This window comes from Equus asinus, chromosome 17 (genome assembly GCF_041296235.1).
Source record: "Equus asinus isolate D_3611 breed Donkey chromosome 17, EquAss-T2T_v2, whole genome shotgun sequence".
Classification (NCBI taxonomy): domain Eukaryota; kingdom Metazoa; phylum Chordata; class Mammalia; order Perissodactyla; family Equidae; genus Equus; species Equus asinus.
The window spans coordinates 50,200,817-50,216,543 of NC_091806.1; the positions used below are offsets into that span (position 1 = coordinate 50,200,817).

At 52.5% G+C, this 15,727-nt stretch overlaps 2 protein-coding genes across 8 annotated transcripts in view; one reads left to right on the forward strand and one right to left on the reverse strand.

Annotated features, from left to right (window-relative positions):
• The window catches only part of AP2A2 (adaptor related protein complex 2 subunit alpha 2), a 91,222-nt gene extending 78,606 nt beyond the window's left edge, over window positions 1-12,616 (forward strand). For 4 of the 7 annotated variants that reach the window (XM_044749618.2, XM_044749616.2, XM_070488522.1 and 1 more), the window contains 8 exons: window positions 885-1,045; window positions 4,433-4,515; window positions 6,768-6,857; window positions 7,716-7,839; window positions 9,260-9,376; window positions 9,459-9,528; window positions 9,665-9,799; window positions 10,643-12,616. In XM_044749618.2, the coding sequence (XP_044605553.1) occupies window positions 885-1,045; window positions 4,433-4,515; window positions 6,768-6,857; window positions 7,716-7,839; window positions 9,260-9,376; window positions 9,459-9,528; window positions 9,665-9,799; window positions 10,643-10,720 (858 nt within the window). In that variant the 3' untranslated portion in view covers window positions 10,721-12,616. Of the gene's footprint in view, window positions 1-884; window positions 1,046-4,432; window positions 4,516-6,767; window positions 6,858-7,715; window positions 7,840-9,093; window positions 9,166-9,259; window positions 9,377-9,458; window positions 9,529-9,664; window positions 9,800-10,642 lie in introns of all 7 variants that reach the window. The other 3 variants (XM_044749614.2, XM_044749615.2, XM_070488520.1) reach the window with 1 other exon arrangement.
• Window positions 12,617-12,740: 124 nt separating this feature from the next.
• The window catches only part of LOC139040828 (mucin-6), a 40,270-nt gene continuing 37,283 nt past the window's right edge, over window positions 12,741-15,727 (reverse strand). Inside the window, exons 32-33 of the mRNA XM_070488519.1 lie at window positions 14,318-14,420; window positions 12,741-14,027 (exon numbers count right to left, since the gene is read on the reverse strand). Of these exons, the coding sequence (XP_070344620.1) occupies window positions 13,850-14,027; window positions 14,318-14,420 (281 nt within the window). The 3' untranslated portion in view covers window positions 12,741-13,849. The remainder of the gene's footprint in view (window positions 14,028-14,317; window positions 14,421-15,727) is intronic.

Below are 15,727 nucleotides of genomic sequence, written 5' to 3' on the forward strand. Positions count from 1 at the left end.
ACTGAGGAAATACTGACTACAGTAATGTAAGAAGACATTAGGATGTAGCCTCAGATAATTGTGAACTGATTTTTACCTTTGTGCACGTCCAGTGGGACATGCAGATGAGTTCTCAAGGGAGAGCGAGCGGCTTACCTCCCGGGTCCCTGCCTACAGCACAGTCCTGGGGATCAGCTGAACCGCACATGCCTTGGCTTCACATGTGCGGCCCTTGTGGGGCCCGGCCGTGTGGAGCTCCCACGGTGGGTGGGGGACGACACAGGGGCTGTGCTGTTTGGTTTTGGGGAACAAGTGTGGGAGGAGCTCTGCTGTGTGGGTCTCACTGTGTGGGTTTGAGAGTGATTTCCGAGTGGCTCTGTTCTTTGTCTTGTGCCTAGGATCAGAAAGCTATTATTTTTTTTTAAAATGTCTGTTCTGTAGGCTCGTTGTTTACTTTTTCTCCGTAACTCAATAAAACGTGACACTGGTTAAACTAAGAATGAACCGTAGTAAGTTACTTGCGTTTCATCTCTTCAAACTTACTCTCTTTTTGGATGGTTTTCAGCAAAGTTCATGGTGTCATGTCTTAAATCAGACCTTTCTATTTGATCTCTTTCTTTCATGGCAGAAGTTTCTATACAACTTTTTTTCACTCAAATAACATTCGTGAGAAAAGATTGACTATTTTTCCAGTCGTGTGAGATTGTGATAAACTTGCAAGTATGATGACCTTCAGACCTGACTCTGGGGAGCAGCTGCGCATCAGAAGTCATGCCCCTCACTCACCGGGCCCTTGCGCAGTCCAGCGGCCTGGGACCTGTGGGTCGTGGAGGAGGGCTTGTGCTTGCTTGGCGGCAGCATGCCTGGAAGGTTCTGCACTGACCCTCTCCTTCCCTGTTTTCCAGTCCACGCCTTCTCCTTCGGCAGACCTCCTGGGTCTGGGGGCCGCACCACCTGCCCCCGTGGGCCCCCCACCCTCCTCCGGCGGGCTGCTTGTGGACGTGTTCTCAGACTCACCCTCCGCAGTTGCGCCTCTTGCTCCCGGCTCCGAGGACAACTTTGCCAGGTAGTGGGTCTCCCTGTCCTGAAGACAGGGACTCCCTCCACCCCAACTCCCTACTCGGAACCCCCTCTGCTCCTCCCCCTTTGCCCAGGCCCTCCGCCGGCGGCCAGCTGCAGGAGTGGGCTGTGGTCCTTATTCCAGGTCGCTGGCCGGCAGAGGGGAGGGGTCTGCCATGCTCGTGTGGGTTTGCTCTGTGACTTCCCCCATGAGTCGTGGACTATCAGTTTCCACTAGATAAAGATAGCTAACCTTCTCAAAGAGAAGAAAATCAGGTGAAAAAGCCACCTGGGCTGGTTCTCAGTTGTGTCTCTTGTGCGTGCTGACATTTCGCTGTGTTGTTTCAGCTGTTTCTTCTTTTCAGGATGTTTAATTCTCTCTGCAGCCATGTTTCTTTTTTCTTTCTTCACCACTTTTCCTCTTAACCAAGCTGCTTTCAACTCTTACTTAAATCGCTCTCCTATCTGCCTTCCAGCTAATCAGCCTTTTTTTTAAAGAAACATTCTCCAGTTGCGTAATCGCTGCTTTGTCCCATAAAATCTGTGTTCCCAGGTGTGCTTCACCCTGCCCTGTGACCAGCTCCGAGCACATGGCTTTGACTCCATCGAGATGCTTGCGCATGTGCTGGGTGCCAAGCCCGGCTTCCCGCGTGGTTGTTGTTGCCCCTCCTCCCCCATTTTCAAAATGTAACCGTCAAAATGCTCTTCCCAGCACGTTTTCTTTCCTGTTTTTTTGGTCTGCAGATTCTGTGCCTTTTTCCTTCCTGCTCTCTGTCCCTCATCTGTCTCTGCTGATGTTAAATCTGCCCAGGAGGTATGAGAGGGCTCCTCTTCTGAGTGGAGAGTCTTCGAGGAATGGCTCCTTGTCTTTGGTTGTTGTGACAGTAGCAGAATTCTTGTGGTCTTACAGTTTTTCCAATCTCTTTGTGTGCATAGTGCATGCTGATTCTTATTTCCTGTTACTTGCTGAAAATGACTGAGGAAAGGCAGGCTTAGGCTGGTCCGAATTGCCCATCTCTGGCTGAAAACAGACTTCTTGCTCCTTTTAGAAGTGCTCACTTTGAGGCTGAAAAGCACCACAGACTCCAGGTCGCAGGCACTTGCGCTGCGAAGCAGTACGTGTCCTGGGGAGAGTGCCGGGCTCCTAGCTGGATGTCTTGGTCTGGGTGGTGGTCTGGGGCAGCAGCTTCATTCAGCGTTCTTAGCCCTTTCTGTGTCTGCAGGCCCTGGGAGCTTTGGGAACATGCAGTGCCTGGGCCACAGGCCTCCTTGGTCGCTGGGCTCAGGCAGGGGCATTTCTGCAGCTCTCCAGGCAACCCTTGAGGGTCCTCTTGGGACGGTGGAAGGCACCAGTGAGTGGAAGGCACGAGTGGGCAGGCAGTTGGCTGTAACGCGAGGCCACGTCGCCATCTCATGGGCAACTCACCCTGTTCCAGGTGCTCCAGGAGGTGTGTGAGAGTTTGGCTGTCTGTGCCTTGACGTGGCTGCAAAGGGTTATTAGGTATCTGATGTGGATTTGGTGAGGTGGAGGTGCAGAGCGCTCCTGGGCACGCACAGTTCATGCTGCCCACAGCTCAGGTATAGCAAGGTTTGCACTCTCCTAGGCTTTCCAAAGTGGTCTTTATTAGCCCATAAATTCCACAGGATCAAGTTTTGGTTGAGATGACGCTTTGAAAAAATGACCAGCTAACTGGACATTGACTGTTGTGTTATTTCCGTCACTTTGTAGGGGATGATTCAGTGCCTTTCCCATTTCCTTGACAAAGGTCAATTTAAAGTGGCTTAGTCCAAACCAGCTGTGGTACGTAGGCTGTGTGGCCTTGTGTCCGGAAGGTGGGGCACAGCGGGCTGCTCCTTCTGCAGGTCTGAGTCGGGTTGGGCGGGGCAGCGACTCTGTGGCTGTGTGGCTTCAGGCTCAGCCACCTTGGTCAAGTCTCCTCTCTGTTCCGTGAGAGTCCTGGGAGCACCTGGGTCCCTGTGATCGATTTTGGAAAACGTGGCTGGGCACGTTCTCAGGTTTTGGAAGAAGGTTGTGCACAGTGCCTGCACTGTGTGTTATTTTGTGAAACTTCAGGCATAGCTCAGGCTGGGTAGAGGGCCTCTTGTGTTGAGGCCTGGAGGACTGGACCAGGGGGAGGGGCAGCTATGGGCCTTGGTGGTCTGTTGGGGCCGCGTGGGGAGCAGGGCTCTGTGCTGCAGTGAGTGGACACAGAGGGTGGAGCCTGGCTCAGCTCTCTCTCCGTGCTGACCACACCTCTTGCCATCTCTGCTGCTGCTTCCTCTCCTTCTGTGCTGCTTGAATTAGCCTGACCTGGCTTCAACTGAGGTAGTTTCTGAGAGACCAGCTGAGACTGTGCACGATGCTGATGATCTTATACGCAAGTAAGCAACACTTGAACCTCTGTGGGTGGGCACCAGCAGTAAAATTTGGACAAGATAGGATGAGTGCAGGAATCACTGGCTTTGAGCTTCTCCAGCCTACCATACAACTGGACTGGGAGATTTCGAGGTGGGGGCTGCTTCTGCGGAGTGTCTGTCTGTCAGGCCCTCCCTGCCCATGTGCCTGTGGGGGGCTCCACGTGGAGAGCCAGCCCACCCCCCACTCTGGACCGCGCCTTCTCCTTCACATGCTGGCCGAGGAGCCGCAGAGTGCGGCTGGCCCCTAGAGTGGCTAGCTCCTGCTGCATCCATGTGATGTGGCACCCGCCCCACTCCCTCTTCCCTTTTTTGGTCCCAATTTGCTGTGTAATTGTGATTTATGTTAGAGGAGGCCCGACCACTTTCAGCTCCTCTGAGGTACATACAAGTAAAAACTAACACGTTATTTATTTTCCTCTAATTCTGTGTAGTGTAGAGACCGTGTAGTGAGTAAAACCCTGGGCCCCTGTGCAGTACAGACACTGACCCTGCCCTGAGGAGAGGACGGCAGAGGAGGAGAGGAGACGGGAGGGAAGCAGAGTGCTGAGTTGCCGAGGGGTGGGCCGCCCGGGTGTGAGTACGCGAGGCCTGCACATAGCCCGGGGTGGGATGCTGATCGCAGGATTGAGGCCATTGCCTGCTGTCCGATGGAAGAGCCTGTGGTCTGACCTGGAAGTGTGGGCAGGTGCCTTGGTTCCTGTGTCCTGCCATTAATTCTTGACCAGCGCTCTGATGGAAAGCAGAGTTCCGACCCATCTCACGTGCTCACGCCTTGGTGTGCCCGTGTCACTGCTCCCTGCTCACCCTCCGTCTCCAGTGGGCGCTCTTCATGGTGTGCTTTGCAATGTTTTACTATTTTTCCCTTCCCTCATCTCCAGTGGAGGTTTTTCGGGCCTTAGTGTTTGTTAATCTCTTTTTCAAAATCTTTATTTTCAGTAGGTGGCTTTGAGTGATTCACATGTCCCTTTTCCCCTAGGTTTGTCTGTAAAAATAACGGGGTGTTGTTTGAAAACCAGCTGCTTCAAATCGGACTTAAGTCTGAATTTCGGCAGAATTTAGGTATGTGTTTTAATTCCTCAATGAAAACTTCTTTTAGAGATTATGGGGAGAGAAGATGGTTCTTTTGGACATTTGTCAGCTATCTTCCCCGTTGCTAGTAAGCTGTAAAAAATAGTCCTTTCTCTCCTACCACTTTGCCTCTTGACTATTGGCGTGTCTTGTAGTGAGCAGAGGATCCCCCTCTTGGGTGGTAACAAATTGTGTTCATTTTATATAAGTATCTATCTCCCAGTATGAGCCACTTTGTGGTGATTCCATAGTTTCCATTCAATTTCAAAGAGAATGCTGATCACAGTACCACATGAATATCTTTTATAGGGAAAATACTTATTTTAATAAAGAATAATTTAAAAAAAATTATAGGGAGAAAATATTTGCAAAATCATATATCTGATAAGGGTCTAGTTTCCAGAATACATAGAGAACTCCAACTTAGCAACAGAAAAACAAACAGCCCAGTTAAAAAATGGGCAAAGGACTTCAATAGACATTTTTCTAAGGAAGACATACAGATGGCCAAAAGCACGTGAAAAGGTGCTCGACATCACTGATCATTAGGGAAATGCAAATCAGAACTGCAGTGAGACACCACCTCATATCCATCAGGATGGCTACTCTCAAAAGGACAAAAATAAGTGATGGTGAGGATATGGAGAAATTGGACCTTGTGCACTTTTGGTGGGAATGCGAAATGGTGAAGCTGCTGTGGAAAACAGTATGGCACTTCCTTAAAACATTAAAAATTGAGCTACTGTATAATCCAGCAATTCCATTTCTGGGTCTCTCCTCAAAAGAAGTGAAAGCAGAGTCTTGCAGAGATATTTGCACACCCGTGTTCACAGCAGAATTATTCACAACAGCAAAAAGGTGGGAACAAGTCAAGTGTCCATTGATGGATGAATAAATAAGAAAACTGTAGTCCATCCACACAATGGTACATTATTCAGCCTTAAAAAGGAAGCAATCCTGACATGTGCTACCACATGGATGAATGTTGAAGGCATCATGCTGAGTGAGATAAGCCGGTCACAAAAAGACAAATCCTGTGTGATTCTGCCTACCTGAGGTCCCCAGAGTCTTCAAGTCTGTAGAGACAGAAAGTAGGGTGGTGGGTGCCAGGGGCTGGGGGATGGGGAGTGAGTGTTTAATGAGGACAGAGTTTCAGTTTAGAAAGGTGGAAAGTTCTGGAGATGGATGGTGGTGATGGTTGCACAACAATGTCACTGTGCTTAATGCCACTGAGCTGTGCCCTTAAGAATGGTTAAGATGATAATTTATGTTACGTATATTTTACCACAGTTGAAAAAAAAAGCTTTTGAGTCCCTTCCCAAAAAATTATGCTCACTGACCATGAGGACCGCTGCCAAGGGGAGGCACTTCTGCACTGATGATGGCCCCACTTACTTCTTGGGTGCCATCATTGAGCCTGTGAGGACTCATTTTTCTCTTTTGTAAAAACAAGTGAAAGTTTGGGGAGAAAAAGAAAAATAATACAGCTGCCTTCCAGGGATCTTTTAGGGATGTTGTGAGGATTAACAGAATAATTCTCATGGGAAATTCTACATTGAAATGGATTGTGATATTTTATTTCTGATTTGATTCAGATGTTAAACTCTGGGCCGTGATCACTTCACCTTGGTTTTGGTTGTTTTTTAAATTGTGGGAGGAGTGATGCCAAACTGCTTGTCATTTTCAGGATATTTGAGGTTCACTTTCCATTCTGAATTCAAAGGGTGTAAAAATGTTCACAAAGGTTTGTGTAAAGATTTCTGTTGTGCTGTAAGTAACTGAAGATGGTAGAGTGTGCTTGGTGTCCGCCAGCGCCGGGTTCATGAGCTGCTGCAGTGGAGGGCTCGGGGCATCGTTCTGGAGGGGCCACTGACCCCCTGCCCCGTGGTGGAGGCAGGTCCAGCCAGGCCTCCCTCGGGGGGTCCTGGGCCGGGGAGGGCTGACAGTGACTGTGGTGGCCTAGAGGCACAGGACCCGGAGCAGGGGTGCTCCTGTGGGTGCACGGCTTCCCCGTCCATCGTGGAAAGGTGGGTGGGTGAAGGCCACGCACACAGGCTGTTGGAGAGCAGGAGGCCCTCAGCGGTGGGAGAGGTGATCTTTGTGTCCTTGTGGCGAGAGTCAGGGGTCACAATGCTTCACTTAAATTTGCCTAGGGGTGGGGGCCTCTTTTGTTTTTCACTGCTAATATTCAGGATATGTGTGAAATGATGTGCGTGAAACAAATTGTTTTTGTGTCCTTCTAGGTCGGATGTTTATATTTTATGGTAATAAGACCTCCACGCAGTTCTTAAGTTTCACTCCAACACTAATCTGTTCAGATGACCTTCGGGCTAATATCCTTGGTTCCATTTCCCCATGCCTCTGACAGACAGTAATTGGGGATTTAGAGGAGGGTTTTGAGGAAGTTGTTTTTGTTTTTTTATTTTGATCGGAATAGCCAGATGTTTCCAGGTGCTGTAGTAATATCCAGTGATCTTCCCACGTCTGAGTTCTGTGTGGACAGTGCGTGCAGAAATGACCTGTGGGCGTCTGCTCGCACTTCATTTGGCTTGTTGGAGTCACGTCTCTTTCACTTGTCTTGTTTTGGGACATTATTGTTAAGTCTCTCTGAGCTCTGGTCTCCTTCTCTGGGAGTTTCCTGGAGAGAGCTGCTGCCGCTCACAGCAGAGCAAGCGGTGGGTGCACTCCCCGGGACTGAGCCCATGTGCTTGGGACGAGCTTGTGTTTGCTTCCAGAGGCTCTGTGTTCAGACTGGAGACTTGCCCCTAATAAACACCAGAAATATAATTAGAACTTTCCCAGCTCATGTCAGCTGTAGTATCAAATATCTCTTCCTCCAAGGATGGGCCAACCAGGTAAGCTAAGGATGCAGAAGGCCCCAGCTTGACTAGAGAAGGATGCCACCTTTCCTGAAGAAGACCCATGTGAAGCGGTAGCCTCCTTAGCACAGGCCAGATCCATTTTTATTTTAAGATAAATGAGTTTTAAATGTAGGCTATTAAAGCCAAGTGTTTCAAAATAGTCATTAAAGATACACGTATGTAGGATCAGCTATCTTGAAGGTTTCATCCAAGATCAGGAGACTTACAGAGCCCCTCACTCCTGGGCTTACTGGGCGCCCTAGGACCAAACGGCTTGCTTGGCTCGGGCGCACTTTCTCACTGTTGAAATGGCCTCCTTGACATGTACACATCTGAGCCTGCAGACCAAGCCTGTGGACCCAACTGTGGACGGGGGCGCGCAGGTGCAGCAGGTTGTCAACATAGAGTGCGTGTCTGACTTCACAGAGGCGCCGGTCCTCAATATCCAGTTCAGGTAGGAGCCCCAGGTCGTGGAGTTTGCTGGCTAGGGGATCGTATTACTGGCCCCCTCTTGCCTGGAGCTGGGGTGGTGTGAGGGCTGGGCCTGCACGCAGCTGTGTCCCTGGGAACAGTTTGTCCTCACTAAGCCTCAGCATCCTTCAGAGGGTGTTGTGAGGACCGAGGGAGTAACCCAGGTAAGTGCTGGTACCCATTGTGCACACTGCAGTATTAGCTGTGGAGAGTATGGGAGATGTGGGGAGAGAAGGTGTGCCCAGGACTCTGTGAGACCAGGACGAGCCAGCCTCTGAGATTCCTGATAAGTGGTGCCATCTTTCTGAGGCCAGTCCTTTCAAGCTGAGAAACAGAGGGATCTATCCCATGGGGCTGGGGAACAGCCAGGTCCCGTATGCCACTGCTGGGCTCGCTGCTCTGGAAGTCAGCTGCAGGGTGATGGGTCTCTCTGGATCCTCGTCTGGGTGTGTGAATTTTTGCATAGTTGTACTCAGCATGCACACCATCTTGATTATTTTTTTAAAAAATGTGTTTTGTGTTGCTGCTCGATTCATTACTATTATTTTTCAGTGACTACAATGGGGTATACATGATCAATCGGTTCCCTGTTGGGTGTTTTGTAAGGTTAAAATTTTTTTTTTTTACATTTCATTTTTTCCTTTTTTTCCCCAAAGCCCCCCAGTACATAGTTGTATATTCTTCGTTGTGGGTCCTTCTAGCTGTAGCATGTGGGACGCTGCCTCAGCGTGGCCCGATGAGCAGTGCCATGTCCGCGCCCAGGATTCGAACCAACGAAACACTGGGCCGCCTGCAGCGGAGCGCACAGACTTAACCACTCGGCCACGGGGCCAGCCCCGTAAGGTTAAATTTTTTAAAAGCTCATTTCAAATTAAAAACAGAGAAGTAAAGATTGTATGCTTTGTAGAATTTAGGGAAATAGACCTGCAAATTCTTGTTTCATTCTGTAGGCAAACTCTTTTCTTTAATCTTTTCATGGAAAAAAGAAAAAAAAAAAACTACACAATTTACGCCAACTTGGAGTTGTAGGAAATGGACTGGTGGGGACAAGTGAAGAGGTGATAGAAGACCCGAGGTTGGACATCCTGCCCGAGGCTTGTCCTGGGGTTGATGGGCCCATCTGCCAACACGTGCACAGGAGCAGTTCGTGTCACGTGTCTGGTTTGTTGGTCTTTATCTGTGAATGACATTTCACACTGAGATAGAGCCTCTCTGTGACTCAGTGCTGCTCTTCCAGAACACTCCATCCTGCCCTTGTGGACAGGACAGTCCCCTCTGACAGACAGTGGAGTCCCGCCCGACCCTGGAGGTTTGCAAACTAGAAATTATTTGGCTCTCCAGTTGAGTTTCAGCTTTCCTGGATGTCCCTGTGCTCTTCTCAACACGTCTCTGTGTTCTCATAGGTATGGGGGAACCTTTCAGAATGTGTCCGTTAAGCTGCCTATCACACTCAACAAATTTTTCCAGCCCACAGAAATGGCTTCTCAGGATTTCTTTCAGCGTTGGAAGCAACTGAGCAAGTAAGTTGGGAGGGGCGAGGGGTGGGGGCTCCTAGTTTCGGACTCGGCTGAGAGTCCTTACACTCTTCTTGGTTTCTCACAGTCCTCAGCAGGAAGTGCAGAACATTTTCAAAGCAAAGCATCCAATGGACACGGAGATCACCAAAGCCAAGGTAGATTCCTGTTTGTGGACGTTCCCAGAGTTAGGACACCCCACCGGGCTCCGAGGAGGCCGGTTATGTTCCCGTCCTTTGAATAGTCCTTGGATCTCGCTGCCAGCGTCCCAACTCTCCTGTGTCTTTTGCACAGATTATTGGGTTTGGTTCTGCACTCCTTGAAGAAGTCGATCCTAACCCTGCAAATTTTGTGGGAGCTGGTATCATACATACCAAAACCACCCAGATTGGATGCTTACTGCGCTTGGAGCCGAATCTGCAAGCCCAGGTCAGGCCTCTTGAGGAAATGGCTAAATACACTTAAACTGATTTTTTATAGTGGTGTAATTTATACACAGTGAGACACATAGATTCTAAGTGTAGTAGTTTGATGAGTTTCAACAGATGTGTATTCCCATGTAACCCCTACCACCCTATTGATACATACAACATTTCCTTTGCCCTAGAAAGTTCCCTGGTGCCTCCTCTCCATCTGCCCTGGCCCTCCCTAGAGGCAGCCTCCATGGGGCCCGCCATCAGGCTGCGATGACCCTGAGTTCCATGACTCAGCCAGGTTGCTGCATGTGTCCCCAGTGGGCCCTCGTGCTGGCCATGCGGCACTCTTTCACAGGGATGCGCCCCAGTTGGTTTACCCAGTCCTCCTGTTGATGGACATCTGGGCTGTCCCAGTTTGGGGCTGTTTTGAATAGAGCTGCTACAGATATTCTTGGATGTGCCTTTGTACAGACATGTGTTTACATTTCACTTGGTAATACCCAGGGTGGAATTGCTGGCTCGTAGGGTATGTGCGCAGTTAACTTTGCAAGAAACTGCCACATTGTTTTCCAGACTGGCCGCACAATTTTATACCAATAGCGTATGGAAGTTCCAGTTGCTCTACCTGTGCACAGGCCCTCGTTATCATCAAACTTTTTTACTTTAGTTGCTGAAAGCCTGTTTGATGCTTGAGTCTTTGTAAAACAGTGGGCGCCTCCAGAGAGAGGCTGAGCAGAGGGAGGTTGAGGGGCTGCTGGGCGGGGCCTGGCCCCAAGGCCGTCTGCTGCCCAGGCTCTCTGCCCAGGGCCGCATAAGCCCCGGTGTGGCCACTGACCTGCTGTGTTCTCCATTTCAGATGTACCGACTCACACTGCGGACAAGCAAGGAAACCGTCTCTCAGAGACTGTGTGAATTGCTGTCAGAACAGTTTTAATCCACAAGGGTGGAGTATCAGGCTCGTGTGTCTGTGCATTTTTCTTCATCTCTACCATTTGTCTTCATTACCATGCTGCAAATAAATACCCCCGTCTGCTGTCGCAGCACAGCACCTCCCAGCCCTGCTTCTCCAGCCCTTGGCCCTCCTGGGGATGGACGGGAACACAGGCGCGCAGTTTCAGAAGAAGAGCCCGAGCCTGGACTGCAGCCGGCCTGCCAAGTCAGAAGGAGGGAGCCTGGATCCTGGGATCAGTTTTTATAGAAATCAAGACAGTTCTGTGGTTAAATCTACAAATTAAAGGGAAATTAGAAGTTTGAATGAAAATGGAAATTTTTTTGAAATTTTGTTGAAACACCACTGCTTTATTGCTGATAGTTCATCTCTGATTTTCTGAGAGAAGCAGCAGCATTTTCCTGTAGTAGAGCTAGATCTTAACTAGGGCGTTTGGCTGTTTTGGTGGGTGAGGCTAGGTGCAGGAGGCGTGTGATGTAGCTCGTGAGCCGGTGAGGTGCGTCCACGTGTAGCCTGGGTGCCATCCCCAGCCCTGGGAGCGTGAGCATGGCGCCTGTGGGCTTGCTGCAGCATTGGCCGGCAGTGTTCCTAATGCGGAAGTTAGGAACATTTGTGTTTTTAATGACTCTCAGCACCACCATGTGTCCTGGCGAGATGTGTCCTGTTCTCCTCCTTGCACCATATTCTTAAAGGAACATTTGTAATGCTCTCTGACTGTCTGAGACCTGTTTGCAGTGTGGTGGGAGCAGGGTTACTGGAAGCTCCAGAGGTTATGCATCCCACCTCACTGTCCTTGGGGCTCAAGTGAGTGCACTGTTATCGTAGTAGCCAGGGGCTGGTTCCTGTTTGTGACTGGAGGGCTAAATGTGGGCTGGGACATGAGCTGGTCTCTTCCCTGTTTGGTGGCCTTAACCTGTCAGTGCGGTTTGCCCTGGGTCGTGACTGCAGGCTCGGGTGCTGTGGACCTTGGCCTGTGTGGTAGGGGAGGGAGGCCTGGATGTGGTGAGGAAGCAGGGGGCCATGCTGGGGATGAGCTGTAGCCCGTCCGCTGCAGCTGCTCTGGTCTCTCCGCTCTCGTGGTGTCACCCTGTGCTGGCTGCCAGGCTGCAGGTCTGCACCCTGAGATGGCTGTGACAGGAGCAGAGCTGAGCCAGGGCCTCTGTTCTGTTAGTGGCTGATGTGCCAGGTGGGTGACTGGCACAGGCTGGCAGGTTTGTCCCAAGTAAACATGTCTGTGTTGTCAGTAGTTGAGGGACCTAGGAAGACCCAGGGCCCTCCGTCGGTTCTCCTGGTTTAGCAGTAGGGACTGGGCTCCTCAGACGTACCTGGGGGAGCCACATGGGGCACTGAAGAGCACGGGCCACCCTTTGCTGCGGTATGGGTCCTGGGGAAGCAGCTTCAGGGAATCGCTGTCTGGGTGCTGGTGCCACTGCAGGATGGTGTGGCTGGGGTCCTTGCCACGCTACAGACACTCCCACTCAAGTTTCCCACACCCACCATTCTGTGTAGCCCCTGGGCTGCATGGTCTGCCATCCATGTTGATTTGAGTCACTGGCATCTCTGTGTCCTGTGGAGTCTGCAGCTGGTGCCAGCGTGTGGTGACATAGCAGTTGACAGTACCAGGGTGGCATTGCAGATTGATGTCGTGGCTGTGCCACCAAGGTGATGTTCGTCATGCTTTTGTTCAACCTGCTAGACAGTGCGTGGTGCTTGGGTGCTGCCATGTGGACCACCAGCTCAGTGGTGGTTTCCTGTGTCAGTCGATGTCCTCCCTAGAGAGTCAAGGCGGCTCTGCTGGGCTTTCACTGGGGGCCATTCTAGGTGAGGATCCATCAGTAAAGCATGTTCCTTTCCAAAGAAAAATAAATGCTAGAACAGTGACCAGAGTGTGTGCTGTCTTTGGAGGGAAAAGCATCCCAAGTACAACTCAAGGCCCTGTCTTGTGGGCTGTGTGGGCTATTGAACACTGATGACATGGGCACGGTGCCTGCCCTGGGTGGGACTGTTCTTCCAGGTCACAGGGCTGGAAACTTAGGTGCATCTGAGATGACGTGCTTTTGCCCTGCACTTTGGTTCGGGCTGTGTGGTTGACCTGTGGACCTCATCCTGGTGGGGCCTTCAGCATGGCCTCAGTGCTCCCCACGTCTCAGTGTCTGTTGGGGTCCTGTCTTCTGGAGGCCTAGAGGCTGAGGGACAGGTGGACCCAGGGGGTTCCTTCCTGATCTGAGGGATGAGAGCTCACATGGGGGTGACCCCCACCACAGACGGGGTGCACAGACCCACAGGATGGAGGGTGTCGTGGGAGAGTCCTGATGAGGGAGGGACCCTGGAGGTGGGCCTAGAAAGAGCAAGAGGGTCTCTAGGGGGAGGGGAAGGGAGGGTCTGGGGCCTGCGGCATCCCTTCCTGGTCCGGCCTGATGCCCGGTCCAGCCCCGTGGAGCAAGTATGGGTCCAGGGCTTGTGAATGCCTGAGAGGCGCAGGAGACGGCGCCGGCAGAGCTCACAGGCCAGCCTCTGTGCTTGACCAGCGCCAGTTTATTTGTCATCTGTTCACGGTGAGCTTATTGTGCACACAGGTGTGACACCCCCTTCCCAGGCTGAGCTCGGCTGGCGAGTGGGTGTTGCTGCTGGCCGGCACCTGCGTCTGCCCTCTGGCCCTGCGTCACTCTCCCTTCCCTGACTGTGTGGTTCCTCTGCTCGCTGCCGTCTTTGCTGCTGACCTATGCCTCTTCCCCGCCCATTCCTGCCTGGTGCTGCCAGCCTCATGACCCGTCCGCACCTCCCCAAGGTGTTCCCTGTGGAGTGACCTTCCTGGCCACGCTCACCCTGGCATCTGCTCCTTGGGCCATCTCCAGGGTTCGGTTCGGGCAGTGCCAGGCAGCTGCCCTCAAAGCCTGGAGGCTGTGCAGACAATTGATGGGCGTGGCCGGAAGTGCCCCTGTGTAACCCACTGGGCCTGGTCAGGGGCTGCGGGACTTCTGTCTGGCAGCCCCTCTCCTGGCAGGTGCCCCAGTGAGCTGTGTCTGAGGCTGGGCCTATGGCCAGGAAAGGGGCTGCCGGCCGGGGGAGGTGTCAGGAGCAGTGCTTCGTCCTCACCCACTGGGGGCCGGGCCTCTAGTCTTCGCAGTGCTGGGGCTGGCACGCACAGCTGCTGAACACCTGTAGCGTGAGCACCAGCTGCTGTCCCTGCGCTCCAGGATCTGGGCAGGGCAGCACCACCTGCTTCTCATAGGAGCCAACGGGATGGCAGCAGCTACAGTGCGTGTCCACTTGCTTGGTGTCAGTGTTGAAGCTGCAAAGAAGCCATGACAGGGAGTATGGGTCAGGGCTGTCGCCTTCGGGAGTGTTCCCGCTCCTCCCTGGTCAGTCCAAAGAAAGGTAGACACTGAGATCTCAGGTGGGCCCCTCAGGGTGTGATCTCCTGCTGCTGGCCTCCCCGTAGTTGGGGGCGGGGCAAGGGGTGGGACTACTTCTCTGGTGGATCTGCTCCAGCTCCCACTTGGTGCTGCCTATGTTGGACAGGGCAGGTTCCAAGCTCAGGGCTCAGCCCCAGGCGGAGGCTACCTGGGGCTGACAGCTCACCTGGCCGAGGAGGCACAGAAGCCCTCGCAGCGGGTCACTGTCACGTTGGCTTTGCATCCCTGGTAAGTGACCTCCTCCTCGAGCTCCCTCACGCTGCAGACTCCTGGGAGCCAAGAGGTGGGTGGTTAGTGCCAGCCCCAGGGTATGGCTGGAGGGCAGGTGTGGCCTCTGGATGCTCTGCACTGGACCCTAGGAGGGTAGGACCTCAGACAGCTGGCACTGGGCCTCGGGTTTCTCAAACTTCTGTGTGAAATAGTGAGCAATGCCAGCTCAGTGAAACGAAGAAGGTGTAGCCGTCAGCTGAGTAACTGCTTAGATGAGCCTGGGGTCCCATGTGGGGTGCCTCCAGTGGCGTCTTCCCTGGGCCCCTGCCCCAGGCTGTCTTCCTGTCCCATCAGTCTCCCCATGTCCAAGCCCTTCTGAGCTTAGACCTCACAGCTTTGCATGGGAACAAAGCCTGATGGGCTCTCATTCTGTGTTTGCCTCCTGAAAGTTGGCTATACTGGGAGTCTCCAAGGTCAAGGGTTTTCTCGGAGGACAAGGCAGATTGCCAGCAATGGGCCCATGTGACCCACTCTTGGCCCCCAGCCTCCCCAGTCACCTCCCTTCTTGGCCTAACACCAACCTTTGGGTGTAGTTACCACTGGTCTGTTGGACCGAGAACCTGCAGGAGGATGTCAGTGTCCCCAGGGGGGACAGATGGCATCACGAGAGCTCCCTGCAGGGGCTTGTGCTCACAGAGGGGGAGGAGTGCTGACCCAGCTGTGAGTTCTGGCCTGTGTCTATCCCAGTGGACAATGTTCGCCAGATGCCTTGGGCACCTTGGCAGCTGGCAGAGCAGTGTTAACATAGAAACTGCCAGTGCGGAACTTGAGTGAAAAAGCTCGAAGAGGTTCCTGAGCAAAGACTGGACAGTCTACCCTGCTTTGCCCACCCTGCCCACGGTCAAGGCTTCCCCATGGACTTGAGCGCCCATCTGCCTTCTCTGCTGGACATGGGGATGAGAGGACTGGTGGGGATGGGGCTTTGGGTGCATCACCCTGGAACATTGCCCTCAGCTGTCCTCCCCTCCTGATCTTCTGCTCCTGCTCCCTCACCCTGCTTACTGGGGTCCCCTCCCCATGCACAGCCTGCACCAAGTCCTTGTCGCACAGGAGAAAACGTCATTGCAGACAGACCTGCCTAGGGGAAGACCAGGGATGTGTGAGGGGAGGACGGATGCCTTGGAGGGAATACCCAAAAGCGGGGGGAGGGGCGTCACTGGAGAACACGATGGGCTCCGGCAGGCCTGAGCACAGGAGGGCAGAACAGAGCTGGAGGAGGCTGTAGCACTGAGATCTGGGCCAGCACTGATGCTAGAAGGCTGGAGCCCTGGCCGCTAGTTGCCACTCGGCCCCCAGCAGTCACCCA